This window comes from Epinephelus moara, chromosome 8 (genome assembly GCF_006386435.1).
Source record: "Epinephelus moara isolate mb chromosome 8, YSFRI_EMoa_1.0, whole genome shotgun sequence".
Classification (NCBI taxonomy): Eukaryota; Metazoa; Chordata; class Actinopteri; order Perciformes; family Serranidae; genus Epinephelus; species Epinephelus moara.
In genome coordinates, this window is record NC_065513.1 from 21,778,784 (window position 1) to 21,797,355 (window position 18,572).

The following is an 18,572-nucleotide window of genomic DNA, read 5'->3' on the forward strand; positions in this document are numbered from 1 at the left end:
TAACACATCACTTTCAGGTCTGTGATTGCAGATTACTTACAGAGCAGGTGTGATGTTTCTTTCCTCTTTCCTCCCTGTCCCTCCCCAGGTGCCATTCACCTGCACTTTCACGCCAGCGGGAACCACTACGTGTGGAGAAAGGTCACCTCCACGGTGCACAACATCATCGTGGGCAAGCTGTGGATTGACCAGGTCTGTTTGTGAACACCTCTCCTCGACAGCTTCAAACCCACAGCCCTGCCCTAGTGCCTCTGACCCTCCAGAGTAGCCTATTTTCCTCTGCCGTGTAGTAGTGTGTGGTACAGACCAGCAGAGCAGAGCACTGTGAAGAAGGGAATCAAAGCCTTACAGCACATGAATAAGGAGCTTCACAATCTCTAGGGATTTATCTTCAGCTTTGATCTCTAATAACACCCTAAAATAACAGATTCTTCTTTCTGTGAGATGGCCCAGTTATGTGAGGGGGAGGGGTGGGCTTCACATCTGCATGTCTGTCTGTCTGTCTGTACAGAATGGTGTCGCCTTGTTGAGAAAAAGAATTCTTGTTTTTTCCCCACTTTTTTTTCCCTTTTTCCAGTTGTGTTGTGTGTCGTCTCAATTTGTGTGTGTGTGTGTGTGTAACCTTGGAAGAAGGCCTAAAGAACAGAACAACAGAGGCACATTGGTGTGTGGAATAATTAGACATCTTGGCCACACACTACTACAGGAATATCAGCTCTGACTTATTTAACGAAAGCATAATGAGTAAATAATATTGAATAGTTTGCAAATATCCAACATTTCCTGGATGTTCATGGCTTTTCTTTGGCAGTGTTCATGCTGATGTATGTAATCAAAGGTGTGGAGCTTTGTGTACATTCAGCATTTGGCACCAAAACACTATAAATGTAAGATTGTAATTCCTACCTTATGAAAAACTTGCAAAGCATTTTTTATAATGAAATCCTCGTTGTTTACATAATGTAATTACCTTGGATTGTGGTCTTCTTTTGGGATCCTGCTTGGGATACATTGTACTGTAGCCTCAATAGTGTCAAAATACACAAAGAAATAAGCTGTTGTTTTGGCTGTCGGCATATTTAGTTTAAGACACTACTCTTGCAAAAACAAAACCACCTCTGCGCTGATACAAATTCCTCTCTTCAGCTCATGCACCAAGAAAAAAGTTTCACTAATATTCACACTTTTTATTTCTTTGCTTTCTCCATACAATACTTTTGCCTTCTCCTACCGCCCCCATGCATCACTGTGCCACTCTGCTGCCCTCTGGTGCAGAACGGGGTCAGCCAAACAACTCCACAGCAAGCTAGCTTCCTTCTCTACTGCCAGCTAGTGCAACAGCAGACAGTGCTGTCAGGAGCACAGCAAGTGAGGCCAGAAAGGTTGATCTGTACAGCCTGGGCATATTATCACTGAACTAGGATTACAGCATGTGACAGCATGAGATTTTAATGTTATGGCTGTTGGATACCACAAACGAAAAGAACGTGTGTCACAGGTTAAAGCTGGAGTGCAAAACTTTAACATGTAAATGGACGTCTGCTACATTCAAGCCATTGTCAAGCGAGTTCACACAATGCTGACTCAGCCGATTGCCACCAGGGAAAGCTTTGTTTATTTTACAGTACACTAGAGTTTTAGTGTTGGTAGTTTGTGGCGACTTTCCCACGCGGGTGCACAAGAAGTGATGCATTTAATGTCACCCAGCTAAAGGGGGGGGGGGGGGATTCATGTATTGATTTTACATTAGATTTGTTTTGTTTTCTTTGTCTTTCTCTGCTTTTAATTTTCTTTCCTCAATGCTTCATTTGTATGTGTGTGATTCTGTTTTTTCTTCTGATACTGTGTATGTTGATACTTTGAAATAAATGTTAAAAAAAGGGAAGGGTGGAGACAGAGGCAAGTAGTATGGCGTAAGCTGTGGCGTAAAATCCTAAGAAACATCCAGGAAAAGTTCTTGAGTGTATGCACCGGATAAAAAAGAGGAAGGACTGAAGTAAAAAAAAAAGAAAAAAAAAAGAGCGGTCCATGGGGCAGGGGAGATGACGCAAGCTCACCTGCATATGTTGTAATCTTGCATCAACAGTGTTTATATTATTACTCTTACTGTCAGAGGAGGGAGACAAATGTTCTGCACTCCAGTTTCAAGTATGAAAATTAAAAGGTATGGCCCTCAGGAGTGGCCAGAAATGTTTATCACGCCACCCCCAATGCAGGTATCCACTCAAACAATATGAACACCTGCTCATTAAAATATTGCTCTATAGCACCACTAGTTGTCAAAAACTCCACATTGTTCCTTTGAAGCACCTGAAACTTGGTTTAAAAAAGTATTTCTCTTCAACATCAGATTGGGTTGAGATTAGTATATGGTCAGGATACGTGTCTGTCTCTGCTGTAAACAGCGCTGATATACTATCATTCTCTCTGTGTTTGTCTCTCTCACTATGTCTGTGTTCGTGCAGTCGGGGGACATTGAGATTGTGAATCACAGGACCAAGGAGACCTGCCAACTCAAGTTCTCTCCCTACAGTTATTTCTCCAGGGACGTTCCTCGGAAGGTAAATGCCTCCTTCATGCTTATGTGCCCGACCTTGGCATGACGTCATATGATGAGGGGTTAATATGTGCGATGCTGCCTCCTGCTGGACAGTACCCACATATATATTAGTACATACTGTACAGTAGTGTGATATAGAAGAAGCTCACGGTATGAGGTCACATTGCAGTGAGGTAACCTCCTTTGGAGTCATACCAGTTATCTAAAAATGGGGCACGATGCTGCCTGCGTTGGTAGTGACTGATTTTGGACTGAGCATCTAAGTGCTTAACATTAGGAGGAAAGGACATGGAGCTTTGTTTTCCTTATTCTTATTTTTCTCTATTGTTATTTCCAGGTGACTGGTGTGGTGGCAGACAGTGGAGGCCAGGCTCACTACATCCTCTCTGGTACATGGGATGATAAAATTGAGAGTGCCAAGATCATTCAGAGCAGCCGAGGGGGCAGTGGATCAGAGGGCAAGCAGAAGACGGTCTATCAGACGTTGTCGCCCAAACTGCTGTGGAAGAAATACCCTCTCCCGTACGTCTCATCAGCCTCATGAGGCAGAACATTGCAATATATGAGTAGTTGCTGCAATGCTGAGCCAGTATCATTGATTATACAGCATTACACTGTGTGACTCCTGTCAATGTCCTCTCGCTCTCTCAGGGAGAATGCTGAGAACATGTACTACTTCTCAGCACTGGCACTGACCCTGAACGAGCAGGAGGATGGAGTGGGACTGACCGACAGTCGTTTGAGACCCGACCAGAGGCTGATGGAGGAGGGGCGATGGGACGAGGCAAACTCAGAGAAACAGAGGCTAGAGGAGAAACAAAGAGCTGTGAGAAGGAGGAGGGAAGCGGAGGCCTCAGATGCTCTGGATGAAGGTACGAAAAGGAGAACATGAAGTGTGTTGTGTGAAAGAGGTGCTGAGTAAATGACAAGCAGGGATCATAAAGAAAGCCTTCCTGTAGTAAAACTGCCAGTTATTTTCTGCTTTGACAATGTTAGGTAACAGTTGGAGCACAAAGTAGTACAAAAAATAAGCAGCAGATTTAGAAAATGATTATTAAAAAAGCTAAACGTAAAGGCGATGTTCATAAACACAAGGATAGAAGTTAACCTAAGGAACATTTCGGTTAAAAAAATCAAGAGAGCTGAAATTCTGTCAGGTAAGGATTATGCTTTAGAGCAGGCAGTGTTGGGAAGTTAATGGTTGCATGTAACAACGCTACATAATTAAATTAGAATTACTGTGACAAACAGCCAAGACCGCCCTCAAACAAAAGCATTACACAAAATGATAAGTACGTAGTAGCTGTTAAGTTATAAAAAGGATTTCTTACATTAGTTTGGGTAATTTCTTAAGATCTCCCAATCTTAATGGCTAGCATTTAAGTAGTAGTACTCATCCCAGTACGTACAACAGTTTCTGCAGGTCAGCAGCACTTAACACAAAAGATCAGGTGTAATAGTAGCCGGCCTGAACTTTACAGAGAACTCAGCAGAGACGGTTCATCCTGGTGGCATTCCTGTGTGTGTGTGTTGTGCGTAGGCTAGGTTTGTATTCGATGTACCCATGACTTGTCTTTCTTTTCCTCCCTCTATTGGTGGTCAGAGTGTGATTATGACTCTGGTGAGTGGGGGTTGCCCTGTGCCCCTCTGTTGTGCATCACTCCCACACACACACGCTCACACACCCCTCATCCTCCGTGTGTCCTCTGTGTGGTCTGCCTCTGTGTGGGAACTGCATGATACCCCCCTTTCATGTCAACTCCTCCAGAAAATGACCCAGGAAAAATGACGATTTTTTTCCTGCAATACATGTGACATTTTCATTTAGAGATAATATGTTACATGAAATAACAGATACAGCTCTAAAGTATTCTGAATATACGGTGAAGCCACATTTGCAAGTCATTAATTTGCACTGCATCGTCATCCTCTAATGCTTGTGGGCACTTTTCTGGTACAACAGTAAACTTTATGCTTTGTTCATCTGAGTTAAATTGACATTATATTTTTACGAAGAGAACAGTAACATGAGCTGATTGCTGAGCTGCAATTCCTTTCTCTTTTAAGTGTGTTTCTGTATTGAGTACACAGATTGATTATACAGTTCAGGTACTTCCAAAAGTGTGATTATAATTTTCCCCTTCACTGTGAACGATCAAGGTTTTTGCATCGCACACATTGAGCTCATTTGTATTCTGTTGATGCTTTTGAGTTCACCGTTACACGAGCACGACTCACATTTGGAGCTATTCCAAATTTAGTGCACAGCGATTGATTCCTTCCACAGTACTTGCATATGTATGAAGGCAAATTGATCACTCAGTGAATTGCTTGCAAGTGTGGCTTCTCCACTAGAGCACGATTTAACTGATGCCAACTGAGTAACACCTGCACTTCCTCCCACAGGCAAAGAATACGAAGGCTACCAGCCGTTGTGGTTTCACCAGAGGAGGGACTCAGTCACTGGAGAGACAAACTTTGTGTACAAGGGAGGTTACTGGGAGTCAAAGGAGAGGCAGGACTGGAGCATGTGTCCTGACATCTTCTAACCCCGAAGCTCAGCCTGGATCACTCCTAACCTCATCGGACAGGGATCTGCTCTGCCTCTGGTCCTTCAGCAATGCGGCATAGCTGGCTTATGAGCACCATGTGGACCTCTAGTGAGCATGAGAATGTGTATGTTTCACACACTCTCAGATTACCTCCAAATGTACACTCTCAATCTGTTTTTACTATGGGGGAAAAGAAGCGAGAGTCTTTGACACTATACTGAAACAGCAGTGAGATAATGTGTGGATGTGAGGTGGTGTTGGTTAGTGCTAACACCGCCACAATAAAGGCACCTGCACACTCCTGAAATCAGGTGCTCCATAAATCTTACTCGCAATGCACTTTTCTGCGTTCACCCCATTTAAGAGTTTTTACCGATTGGACCGAAACCCACATCAATGCAGCTCACGATTATCCGACAACTAACAGCAAGAAAATCATACACAGGCAAATAGAAACACACCCGTGTTGAATAACAATATTGGGATTGTACGTTTCTGCAAACCACAAATACGTTACATTTGTACACCATTATGTCGTGGACATGTTGAAACTTTATGTTCCAACAATGCTGTGGTTAACATGTGATTATCATAGACTGTATATAAAGATGAACAAGGACTTACCATTTACTCCCACTGTACAAAAATAGAGCCAAAATATTCCATGTATGGCCACTGCTGTGTTGTGCTGGTGACATCATTTAGAGCCAGAGTCTGCACCTGTCCAACCAGTCGTGAGCCACGCCATTGATCGCAAGCACTCCGATTGGCTCACATAGCTGTCAATCATGACGTCAAATCCCTTTTTTGTATAGCATCAAATAACAAATTAAAACCAAACTTAATCAGGAAAAAAAACACCTGAACAAACATCAGTGTGATGAGAACTCCCTTAAATGATATAAAACATCATTGGAAAACATCATCACAAGTTTGGCTCGTGTCCCACCTGCTTACATGGAAGGGGCAGGGTTTATGACCTGTACTGCAGCCAGCCACCAGGGGGCAATTGAGATGTTTTGGCTTCATTTTTTGGGAGCTGTCATGCCATCTGTCTTTATTATACAGTTTATGGTTGTTTTGTTTAGCCACAAAAACCACTTGGATATGGTTAGGGTACGGTACGATCATGTGTAGCTACTGGAAATGCCAAGATATCTAGTTAAAAACATTCCCTTTTGTTGTTTACTGGTCTCGAACAGTGGTCTGCAGCTTGGCAGCCGTCTCGCCTAAGTGTCACTATCCCCTCCACCTCGCAATGACAAAGTCAGCTTATACACATGTAATCAGAAACACTGAGATGATACATATAAAAACAAATGGAACATATCTGTGGTTTGCAGAAACAAACAGTGCCAACATTTTATTCTGGCAACTGGGTTGTGGATAGACATGTCAGTATTTTCAGGGGTTACAAGAAAATTGTCCTCATCCTCCGTTTTATTCAGCACAATTGAGATTATGCCAGACCTACATTATGAATCTTAAATCAGTTCCCCCCTTTTTCTTCACGGGAATTATTTCAAGTGCTCATTATTTTTTCTATTGGATTTTTTTATCAATTATGCAGACCCAAAGTGGTTGAGATTAATTAAATAAATGAGACATTCTGAAGCAAAAACATTTCTATAAACAACTACAGACAAAACAGGCAACATAACCAAGACTGTGTTGAACAATCCAATAGATTTTATATATTAAGCACCTTATAACGAATGAAATGTTATTTCATGCTGCTTATTTTTTGTTTATATCAATTCACTTTTATTTAAGTCTGCAGTTTTATTACTATTAATATACATTATTATTTTATTTTATTTTGCCTACACAGAGTCAGAGTCAGGTAGAGTCAGGTATGTGAAAAAGGAAAGTATTCTCTCTGATTGAGCTAACAGGCAAAGAGGCGTGATGAAGTCAAACAGCTGGTGAAAAATTACATTGTGAAACAAAAACTGCAGGAAAGAAATATAACTGGCCCTCAATTAATTCTCTCATCATGACAATAAGCAGCAGGAAATAACAATTCATAATCTCTGAAAAATAGCTGTGTTTTAAAAATGTATTTTAGTTTATTTATTTGCACAAATAATACACACAATAGAAGTAATTTCAGTGTCGGAAAGAAGGGAAGCCTTAATGGCTTTTTTCGCAAGTCCTTCCCTATTTAAAATTAATTCAAAAACTGAATTGTTACTTGTCAAAACAAAACAAAGTAAGCAACAAACAAACAAGGAACACATAGTTTGAAAATAATGTCACACAGTGTCATGTATTGGATTATTTCACAATTTTATGGTTATATTATCCATTTTGTCTGTTTATACTTACATGATTATTAACTGCATAATGTCTTAATTATTTATTCACACTTGTGGTCTCCATAACAAACCATTAATATTTGATTGGGCAAATAATTCCTCTCTTATACAGCCGAGGCTAGTTTGTCAGAACTGATGATATATGCAGCTGTGCAGAAATATATTTTATTTGGTGTGAATGTTTGGAGTATCTCTCCAGATGATGCAGTCTGTTAAGTGATCAATTAGACTAGAGTCCATGTAGAGATAATATGACTGCTTAATCATTTCATATTTTCAACATGAATTGCCTCTATGCTTCGATGCATTTTAGTCATCTAAACATGCTTCAGACATCTCCCATTTGTGATTCTGATTAGTAAGATTCTGCCGTAGCGAGTCCTTTAGTTGTAACAGTGCAGTTTCAGCAGTAACACACTGAACATCCATATCACTCTAATCTCCATCAACTGAATAAGCACTTTTCACTGTGGTAGATCATAGGTTAGTACATATCTCTGTGTTGATGTTGAGAAAGTTTCACTCTGTACACGTACTTGACCTTGTCCTCTGGTGCTCTCCCATAGCAACACATACCGTATCCTTGGTGACCATTTTCAGCGACATCATTCTCAGTGATCATACAGAGTATTAAGTCTGCCCCAAAGCACTGAGACATGCAGCGATCACCACCCAGAACATACAGGAACATATTGGTTTTCACTAGTTCCACAGCCGCCATCAGTCACTGGTTTGTAGCTCAGATGTTTCCAGAAGGAGGACTACAGTGTGTGTGACTGGAGTGGTTTCTCTGAGGAGTCCGGAGTGGCCTCAACTGACAGGAGGTCAAAGGTTATAGAAGCAGACAGGGCTGGTTCCTGTAGCATACCTCTGAGCAGTCAGCCACAGACGACCCCCCCAGCTGCCGCTCCAGCCTCATCGCAACTCACATGTAGTCCTTTCACTCAGTGTTTGTGGACATGCTGATCTGGGATCAGCTCATGAAGGTATCCCTCAGTCTTTTGCCTTTAATTGACTGAACAAGGGAAAGAGTCCCCCGACCTGTGCACTACACGTCTACGGAGACAAGAGTTTTGAAGTTAGTATTTTTTTGTAATTATTGTTAGGAATGTAGAATTTAAGGCTGGAGGTATTGTATCTACCATCTGGTCTCTTTGTGTGAATATTTTGTGATAAAAGAATGATATTGTAAAATGAAGAATAATTATACTAACCTGAGTATTAAGTTATCTGTACAGTACAGTTCAAATCTGAAAACAAATTGACTGAATGAGCCTGAAGGATTTGCTGTAATTTTATCTTTTAATCCAGATTGATTCTGCAAAGATGGATGTTAGCTCTGAGGCACCCTCAATTTGGCTGCAGATTTCTTGTTTTATATTCCCAAAAAACTGTTCTAACACACTGAAAATATTTTTTATAGAGTCCTTAATACTAGCACATTAGTAACCGTGGTTCAGTGATGATTTCATAGATCAACACATCTAGGAGTTCCTCTGATGTGCGGGCCATAAAGATGTATAAAATGCACTGGAAAATACATGAATTCACATAGAATAGAAAATGATCTGGTAAAATATAGAATGTGAGACGCTTTATTCGTGAATTAATGATTTGTTAATGAAATGAATGATGATTGATGCTTTTTTTTGCACAAAATATGCTTCTTTTATCCATTTACATCAAAGGTTTTAATGTTTTTTTGATTTGTGGTGGTCCTGAGCACAGTTTGATCCAGAATGACATGCTGAAAGAACAATTCAACACTTCTGGAAATACACTTATTGACATTTGTTTTGTTTTATTTTGTGTTTTTTGTGCCAAAAGTTAGATTAGAGGACTGATACTTCTCTCAGTCTTCACATGTAACTTTTGGCAAAAAAGCGAATAAGCGTATTTCCCAAAATGTCTTACTATTCCTCTAATTTCTCTGATTACCAGAGGTGTGGACTCGAGTCACCTGACTTGGATTTGAGAAGGACTCGAGTCACATGACTTCAATTCGAGAAGGACTTGAGTCACAAATTTTATGGCTTTAGACCCCACCTGACAAAATCAAACAAGGCTTGCAAATGACTTGTGACTTCACTTGGACTTGAGCCTTTTGACTTGAAACTACTTAACACTTGTTAAAGTGCACCATGAGTCAATTCATTTCCCTTCATTTTCTGAATCAACTAACATTAACTCTGTTCATTCCCAGTAAGACGACACCTAATTCACAAGATCCACTTTATAGAAACCGATCCAACAGCATCCAATCAAGTTGCGGAGGAATGAGAATTATGAGGAACTAGCGTTATGTGACTGAGCACCAGTTCGTAAAAGGAAAAAATGATACCAAAGATAATGTTCATGTACAAAAACTATGCGGTGGATAACAAAAAAAATGAATTTCAATATGCAAAATGTGTAGGTTGAAAATTACAGAGAGAGATGCAACAACTTTCAACAAATTACAAATTTTGAAAAGCATTCACGATACTTATAACATATTATCACTTTGTTGTTAAAATTACATTACATTTGGTATAAAGAGCATTATGATTTGTTTAGGAATTGAGACTTGCCTGTTTTGACTTGAGACTTGCCTGACTTGATTTGGGATTTGCTTGTCCTGATTTGAGACTCGACTCAGGACTTGCCTGTCTTGACTCAAGACATGCCTGCCTTGACTTGGGACTTGCCTGTCTTGACTTGGGACTTTAAATGGGACTTACCTGTCTTGACTTGGGCCTTGACTCTGGACTTGCTTGTCTTGAGTTCAGACTTGACTTTGGACTTGCCCATCTTGACTTTGGACTTGCCCATCTTGACTTTGGCCTTGACTCTAGACTTGCCCGTCTTGACTGGGGCCTTGACGCTAGACTTACTTGTCTTGACTCAGGCCTTGACTTGGGACTTGCCTATCTTGACTTGGGCCTTTATTCTGGACTTGCTTGTCTTGACTTGAGACTGGACTTGGGACTTGCCTGTCTTGACTTGGGCCTTGACTTTTGACTTGCTTGTCTTGATTTGAGCCTTGTCTTGAGTTGACACTTGCTTGTCTTGACTCAGGCCTTGACTTTGGACTTTCCTGTCTTGACTTGGGACTTGACTCTGGATTAGGTTGTCTTGACTTTTTACTCAACTCGGGACTTGCTTGTCTTGATTCGGGCCTTGATTTGGAACTTGCCTGTCTTGACTTGCGCTTTGACTCTGGACTTGATTGTCTTGACTTGAGACTCGGCTTGGGACTTACTTGTCTTGACTCGGGCCTTGACCCAGGACTTGCCTGTCTTGACTTGAGACTTGCCTGTCTTGACTTGAGACTTGTCTTGGGACTTGCCCATCTTGACTTGAGACTCGTCTTGGGACTTGCCCATCTTGACTTGAGACTCAACATGGGACTTGCCTGTCTTGATTCGGGCCTTGACTTAGGACTTGACTCTTGACTTGAGTGCGAAGACTTGAAACTTACTTGTGACTTGCCAAACACTGACTTGGTCCCACCTCTGCTAATTATACTTCCTCACACAGACATCTTTGAGTGCGTACAGAGATACGAGCTGTTGATGTGTTCACTTAAACTCATGTCACGTGTGTCACATGTCACGACGGACACTGCTGCAGCAACATATTTCTTTTATGTTATCTAGCAAACTGTACAGTAAACTCTATATCATCATGCACAGTCGTGACATCACTGCTGAACGGCGGTGAAGAAATTGTACAAACGGAAATTTAGTCTGTGATTTCCTTTCTCAGCGATCGATTTGAAGACTTTACTAGAGATTAATATATTGTGTTTAGATGATTTTATATTTGAGAATACGTGTTATATTTTGAATGATAACGGAGAGCTCATCATACGTTTTAATCAGTGCATTTCCAAATAACGTGACCTCAGTACTTGATGGTGACTTGCCTACTGAAGGTGGCCCAGCGAGGGCGTGTACGGTACTGGACAGCTGTAGCAATATTGCAGTGAGGTGTGGCTGTGTTAGCTGGTGGCTGTCGGCCTCATGCAGAAAGGGAATAACCAACCAAAGTGTGTGTGGAGAGCGTACTGTAGACTCAAACAACCTCTTCATCTGCCTTCCCTATCTCAGAGGGTCTCATGTAAACCCCCTCTCATTAGTTCTCTCATTTCATCTTAACTCACTATGGTGTGATTTTTCTTTTTTAGCTTTGATTTTTAAGCTTTTCTGTTCTGACTTCTACCTTCTCATGGGTGCCATTATTCTTACGTTGGTGTTTTCATACTGTTTGTATGCATAATGAGCTTGGTGTGTGTGCACGCAGCACACACCTCCTCCTCATTCGATGCTGCTCAGTTTGAGGCAGACGTTAACTAATGATATTGGGGAGAGTTTTCTTGCCTTGTCTAAACTGAACCCTGCTTCTCCTCGGACTGTGACTCACGGCTTTGTTGTGAGACGGTGATGACGTTAACAATCTGTGCGATGATGAAGGTTAATAGACACATCACAACAGCGGCCTGGTAGAGGAGGTCAAAGGTGACTGACCTGCCTTGACTATTACTCTTACTCCCCAAATACACGCAGGTGTATTCAGGTGTGATTGCGGATTCAACTGAGGTTTTGCTTCTTTTTTTTCTTTTTTCTTTTTAAAAAATTGTGTATTTTCTCCCTTTATTTATACTTGTATAACATTGTCTTTAAATGACAAAGACACAATAATGAAAAAAAGAAGATAATAAAGTTGTTATTGTTGACACTTGGATATCTGTCTGCTTTATTTTCTCCTTCTGCAACACTTAAAAGATGGGATGGGTTTTAAAGGGACAGTTCGCTGGAGGTACCGGCTGTAGAGATGTCAGCCTTCTCTTGAATATAATGGAAGTAGATGGTGCTCAAAGTGCCAAATAAATAAATAAATAAAATACATTTGAAAAATTCAACAGCAATGTCTCTTCCCAGAAACCATGACCTGGTTACTCAAGATAATCAACGGAACTACTTTTTTTTTTTTTTTCCGATTAAACTANCTACTTTTTTTTTTTTTTTTTTTTTTTTTTCCGATTAAACTACACCTGCTAACCATACTGCCACACAAAAGGAAGTGTGCATCTACAGCTCGCTCACCTAGCACCACTGAGCTCTCTAATATTACTGCTTAAGGCCTTTGCACACTGAGTCCCTTTTTTTCTGATGCGTTTTTTAATCTGTCATACAAAAGAAATTGTTACACACAGAAACCTTGCACACTTATTACGATGTGTTTTATTGTTTTATTCGCTGTGAAAATTTTCAATATGTGACAAAAAGAATAGATGCATTTCCTCCCTTGCCTCTCTCCACTGGGGTTGCCTATCTGGCGAGCCCGGTCTCTCTCTGAAGTGGTCGAAATCTGGCGCTTGGACATTGACTTGCAGCATCAGAAACCAACAAAAAACGGTTGCCACGATATGCGGTTGGTTGCCGTTATAGTTTAAAGGCACCCAGTGGTGTCAGGGGAAACGCAGCAGGACAAGAATGAAAGTTAAGGCGGTGAAAGTCTGAGCGGGGTGGCTGGTAGGCGCGTGACCTGAGAGAGCGGTGTTCGCGTCCCGTCAAAAAAAAAAGCAGAAAATCGATCCTGTTTCGAAAAGTTAAATGACAGACGAAAGTTTCGGAGTCAGTGTGCAAATGCGATTGACACAACATAAAGTCATATTTATTTTTAGATGTGTGACAATTTAGGACGAAAAAATTGACTCAGTGTGCAATGGCCTTTAGACGAGGAGGACGCCATTAGTGTTTACATCTCGTGCTGTCATGAACACGAGCTTCTCATCTATGAGTAGATGCACACTTCCTTCTGCACAGTGATACAATTGGTGAGTGTAGTTCGGTAGAAAAAAAGTAGTTCCTAAATGAAACTGCTCACAACAAGGTCTGTGGATTATCTTGAGTAACCAGGTCATGATTTCTGGAAAGAGACATTGCTGTTGAATTTTTCAGATGTATGTGTTTGACACTTTTGCATCATGGGCTGAGTGTCATCAAGGTCCATGACATTTGAGAGAAGGCAGACATCTCTGCGGCCAATATCTCCAACACTCGGCAACTCACACCAAAACAATCTAGATTAATAAGTGGTACTACAGGTAAAAATAGAAATATGTATGTTACATCAACCTGAGCTCCATTCCTGAGTATACTTTGCAGCATTTTTAGAGTGCAGAAGCAGGTCCAGGCCAGTTTTAATGGGGGTGATCACTGAGGAGATAGAAGAACTGAGACATGGGATAAAAGGGTGGCCCTTGTGACACTTGTGTATCAGATGCACTGCAAGTTATCAAAATCCTGACATCTTGATTAATCAGTCCAATCTCACTTCACCTTGTCTGCACATCAACCCATATGGGGCTGTATGATAACTCTCAGTGGAGGTCTTGTGTGATATAGTGCACTGCAGTTGTTCTTATGTGTACAGTTTTGTCATGTTTGTCCCAAACACATGCTAATTAATAAACATTCGCGGAGCTCCTGCAGTTTTACCCATTTAGTCTTTCAGTTAGTCAATGCAAAATTAAAAAAAGGAATGATTAGGCCTTAATTTCTGCACCAAGGCTGACAAATTGAATTGAAATGATTCAGTTTGATGATGTTGTCAGAAACTATGAGGGTGAACCCTCTTTAAAAACTCTGTATTGCAAAGTACTGTCCATGATCAGGGCTGTGATCACCTATTTAACATTGGAAGGGGGGCCATTTTCAATAGATGCCTTCTGCGAGAGCATTTTAAAAGAAATATCTTAGATCAAGGTTACTCAAAGTTTTGATGACTAAGTGCTTTTTTACGGTGCCAGCATATGATTAAGGGCTGCAGCAAAAGTGCACACACTGTGACTTTTTCCAATTACTTTTTTAATGACATACTATTCTATGACTTTTTTATTACATACTATGAGTTTTTATGCTATTTTTATGACATACTAACACTTTACAAAAACAATATCAATTGACATTGAAACAGCCTACGTAACACTCATATCACATACTAGTTCTTCACTTTTTTAATACTTTCGAAAAGTAATGAAACAGAGAGACAGTGCAGTATTTGACATTGATTTAGCCCACTGCTTCTACTGGAGTACAGCAATGTCACCTTAGGACCACATGCAGAACTGCAGTACACTGTAATACTACAATCAGTAGTAATAATAATAATGGAAATGTGTTATTCTATTATGATTATAATTGCATTTGCTAATGATTATTTTGGATGGCAGTATGTGGTTGCCTGTAGTAGCATAGCTATTTTTTCCCTTTTCTTTTCAATATTTAAATATGCTATATAATTATTGCAACCTGCAGCTCCAGAGCCACATGTGGCTCTTCCGTGCCTCTCCAATGGCTCCCTATGGTTTTGACAAAAAATATGGATATGAATAATGTTTTTTAACTTATACATTTAAATTGAATAACTTTATTCCAACACAAAAGAAAGAAAGAATAAATTAGCCTAAGTATTTACCCACCAAAACATCATCCCTGACAGTGTGTAGAAGACTTTGAAACAACTTTTAGACCTTTATGTTAGGAAAAATAAAGCAGATATTACAACTGTACAACTGTTTGCAAAAATATATGTAATAATCCACATATTTAGACTGTCTTTTAAGTCTCAGCCAGCTCTGTCCAGGCTTCCTTTGGCGGTAATGTTGCCGCTGTGCGCGCGACAGTTCGCCTCCTCCTGGTCTGTGGTCGCGAGCTGTTTGACCGTTTCCAGGGCAACCTCCGGAAGCTCCTGTCAATCAAGGCGGTGGGCAGCAGCTGTGTATTTCAGCTACAAGAGTGAAGTTCAGCATCGATTTAAACTTTCTTCTGGAGGTAAGTAAGAAATGGGTGTGTGAGTCAGTACTATGGCGATTTAGGAATTTAAAATGTGTGTGTTTTGTCCTAAATAACCGAGCTACATGTAAAGGAAATTATTAGGGAGTTTCAGACAAATTAGGTGTGGGTGTGTTTTCGGTCACATTAGCCTTGTGCAATAAATTCCACTAATATTAAAGGCTTAATAATGTCATTATTCCGAGTAGCCTGCGTTAAAAACAGTTAGCACCACTGATAGTAGGCATTTCAGACGCTTTAGCTGCACATTTCTGAGGTAAACCCTGCATGAAAGTTAAAGTGGGCTGACTTGTACAGCTCCTGTGCCTTCATGTTCATTTTGGGGAGTGGCGGAGACAGGAGGGCACAGGAATTTATAGTTCTCTTGCTGAAAAGAAGTGACTTTGGCTTGCTAACAAGCTAAATTGTCCTAGTTTCCTGGACAACTGAGCAACATCAGCAAACCCCCCACTCCTTATGGCTGCCCAGTCAGCCTCAACCAGTGGTAGTCACTGGAGATGTTGTGTCTGTATGGTCGGTGTGAGTGTCTGCACATTTGTCTCCAGCAGTAGGACATGGCAGACAGAGGCCATGTTGGAGCAGAGAGAGAAGCAGAGGACACAGATGAGCTTCTTTACACAGGTTTTTATTGGCAGTACATCTATATTGTGCATATCTCACCCACTTGGAGGTTTGCACCCACTCTTACTGACCTTTTTGTCTGCCTTCACAGATCTCAATGACAACAGCAGTGTGTCTGGACTGGACTCTCCTCTGCCCAAACTGGATCACTGTGACCTTCTATTAGATGCTATTGATGCTCAGCTTGGTCAGCTGCAGGTCTGTGGTTTTCACTCTGTCTGTCTGCTTGGTTGTATTTGCATGTGTGTCATAAATGTTAAGTGGTTAATGAATGCAGGTCCAGCCCCAGGAACGTAAGGTGTTTTCCAGAGAGCGCCACTGCAGTGATGCAGGTCATTTATGTCTTAACACACATCTTACAGCAAATTTGGAGATTTTTCTTTTCAGGTGATAATCTGTGTTGTGTTTCTTTCTAGCACCTCTCAGCTGGAGTCAATCTCTGAGCAAAGACACAGGGCTCGGGAGCACAACTCAAACAAACGACACTCCCATGTCTTGTCTTGAGTTGATACACACTGCGACAATGGAGCAAACATCAGGTAATATGTCATCATTAGAATCATTACAAGAAAAACTGTAATTTCTACCTGTTTTTAAGCCAAATTCCTCCAAAAAACTGTACTATACTATGACTTTTTTTTTTTAAATGACATACTATACTATGACTTTTTTTTTTTTAAATGACATACTATACGATGACTTTTTAAAAAAATAAAACATACTATACTATGACTTTTTTTGGGGGAAAAAAAGACATACTACACTATGACTTTAAAAAAAACGACATACAATACTATGACTTTTTTTTTTTAAATGACATACTATACTATGACTTTTTTTGGGGGAAAAATCCCATACTATACTATGAGGTTTTTTTTTTAAATGACATACTATACTATGACTTTTTGGGGTGAAAAATGACATAATATACTATGACTTTTGTTTTTTTAAATGACATGCTATACTGTGACTTTTTTGGAGAAAAAAAATGACATACTATACTATGACTTTTTTTGGGGAAAAAACACATACTATACTATGAGTTTTTTTTGGGGGGGGGATGACATACTATACAATGACTTTTTTTTAAAAAAAAAAGACATACTATACTATGATTTTTTTTAAAAATGACATACTACACTATTACTTTTTTTTTTTTTTAAAAAAAGGACAGACTATACTATGACTTTTTTTTTAAAAAAAAATGACATACCATACTCTGACTTTTTTGGAGAAAAAGAAAGACATACTATACTATGACTTTTTTGGGGGAAAAAATCACATACTATACTACGAGTTTTTTGGGGGGAAATGACATACTATACTATGACTTTTTTAAAGAATGACATACTATACTATAACTTTTAAAAATGACATACTACACTATGGCTTTTTTTTAAATGACATACTATACTATGACTTTTTGGGGGGAAAATGACATACTATACTATGACTTCTTTTAAATGACATACTATACTATGACTTTTTGGGGGGAAAATGACATACTATACTATGACTTTTCTTTTAAATGACATACTATACTATGACTTTTTGGGGGGAAAATGACATACTATACTATGACTTTTTTGGAAAAAAAAGAATGACATTCTATACTATGACTTTTTCGGAGAAAAAAAATGACATACTTTACTATGACTTTTTTTTTTTTTTTAAATGACATACTATACTATGACCTTTTTTTTTTTAAACGACATACTATACTATGACCTTTTTTTTTAAACGACATACTATACTATGACTTTTTTGGGGGAAAATGACATACTATACGATGAGGTTTTGTTTTTTTAAATGACATACTATTCTATGACTTTTTTAAAGATGACATACTACACTGTGCCTTTTTTTTAAATGACATACTATACTTTTTTTTTTTTTAAAAAAAAGGACATTCTATACTATGACTTTTTTAAAAAAATGACTAACTATACTATGACTTTTTTTTTAAATGACATACTATACTATGACTTATTTGGAGAAAAAAATGACATACTATACTTTTTTGGGGGGGGGGGAAATCACATACTATACTATGACCTTTTAAAAAAAAAAAAAAAAAAAGACATACCATCCTATGACTTTTTAAAAAAATGACATGCTATTCTATGACTTTTTTAAAGATGACATACTATAATATGACTATTTTTTAAATGACATGCTATTCTATGACTTTTTTAAAGATGACATACTATACTATGACTACTTTTCTCTTTTAAAAATGACATACTATGACTTTTTTTTTAAATGACATACTATTCTATGACTTTTTTTTAAAATGACATACTATACTATGACTTTTTTGGGGGAAAATGACATAGTATACTATGACTTTTTTTTTTTTAAATGACATACTATACTATGACTTTTTTGGAAAAAAAAAAAGACATTCTATACTATGACTCTTTTTGAAAAAAATCACATACTATACTATGACTTTTGTTTTTTTTAAATGACATTCTATACTATGACTTTTGAAAAAAATGACATACTTTGACTTTTTAAAAAAAAAAAAAATGAAATGACATAATATACTGACTTTTTTTAAATGACATACTATACTATGTCATTAAAAAAATGACCTACTGTCATAGCATGTATAAGTAGGTTGTGTGCATGTGATTGAATCGCTTACGGCCATACCACTCTGAACACGCCCGATCTC

General features: G+C 39.1%; 2 protein-coding genes across 7 annotated transcripts in view; both read left to right on the forward strand.

Moving 5' to 3' along the window:
• osbp2b (oxysterol binding protein 2b) overlaps nucleotides 1-12,147 on the forward strand; it is a 57,223-nt gene extending 45,076 nt beyond the window's left edge. The window contains exons 10-14 of the mRNA XM_050050043.1: nucleotides 89-192; nucleotides 2,466-2,561; nucleotides 2,898-3,082; nucleotides 3,212-3,432; nucleotides 4,967-12,147. Of these exons, the coding sequence (XP_049906000.1) occupies nucleotides 89-192; nucleotides 2,466-2,561; nucleotides 2,898-3,082; nucleotides 3,212-3,432; nucleotides 4,967-5,109 (749 nt within the window). The 3' untranslated portion in view covers nucleotides 5,110-12,147. The remainder of the gene's footprint in view (nucleotides 1-88; nucleotides 193-2,465; nucleotides 2,562-2,897; nucleotides 3,083-3,211; nucleotides 3,433-4,966) is intronic.
• A 3,036-nt stretch (nucleotides 12,148-15,183) lies between these two features.
• Nucleotides 15,184-18,572, forward strand: part of si:ch211-102c2.8 (trichohyalin) — a 20,907-nt gene continuing 17,518 nt past the window's right edge. For 4 of the 6 annotated variants that reach the window (XR_007570295.1, XM_050050028.1, XM_050050030.1 and 1 more), the window contains exons 1-5: nucleotides 15,184-15,250; nucleotides 15,817-15,892; nucleotides 15,984-16,090; nucleotides 16,170-16,224; nucleotides 16,309-16,431. Coding sequence is in view for 5 of the 6 variants with exons in the window: in XM_050050028.1 (XP_049905985.1) it covers nucleotides 15,826-15,892; nucleotides 15,984-16,090; nucleotides 16,170-16,224; nucleotides 16,309-16,431 (352 nt within the window). In the remaining variant the exon portion in view is untranslated. Of the gene's footprint in view, nucleotides 15,251-15,816; nucleotides 15,893-15,983; nucleotides 16,091-16,169; nucleotides 16,225-16,308; nucleotides 16,432-18,572 lie in introns of those variants that run through there. The other 2 variants (XM_050050029.1, XM_050050032.1) reach the window with 2 other exon arrangements.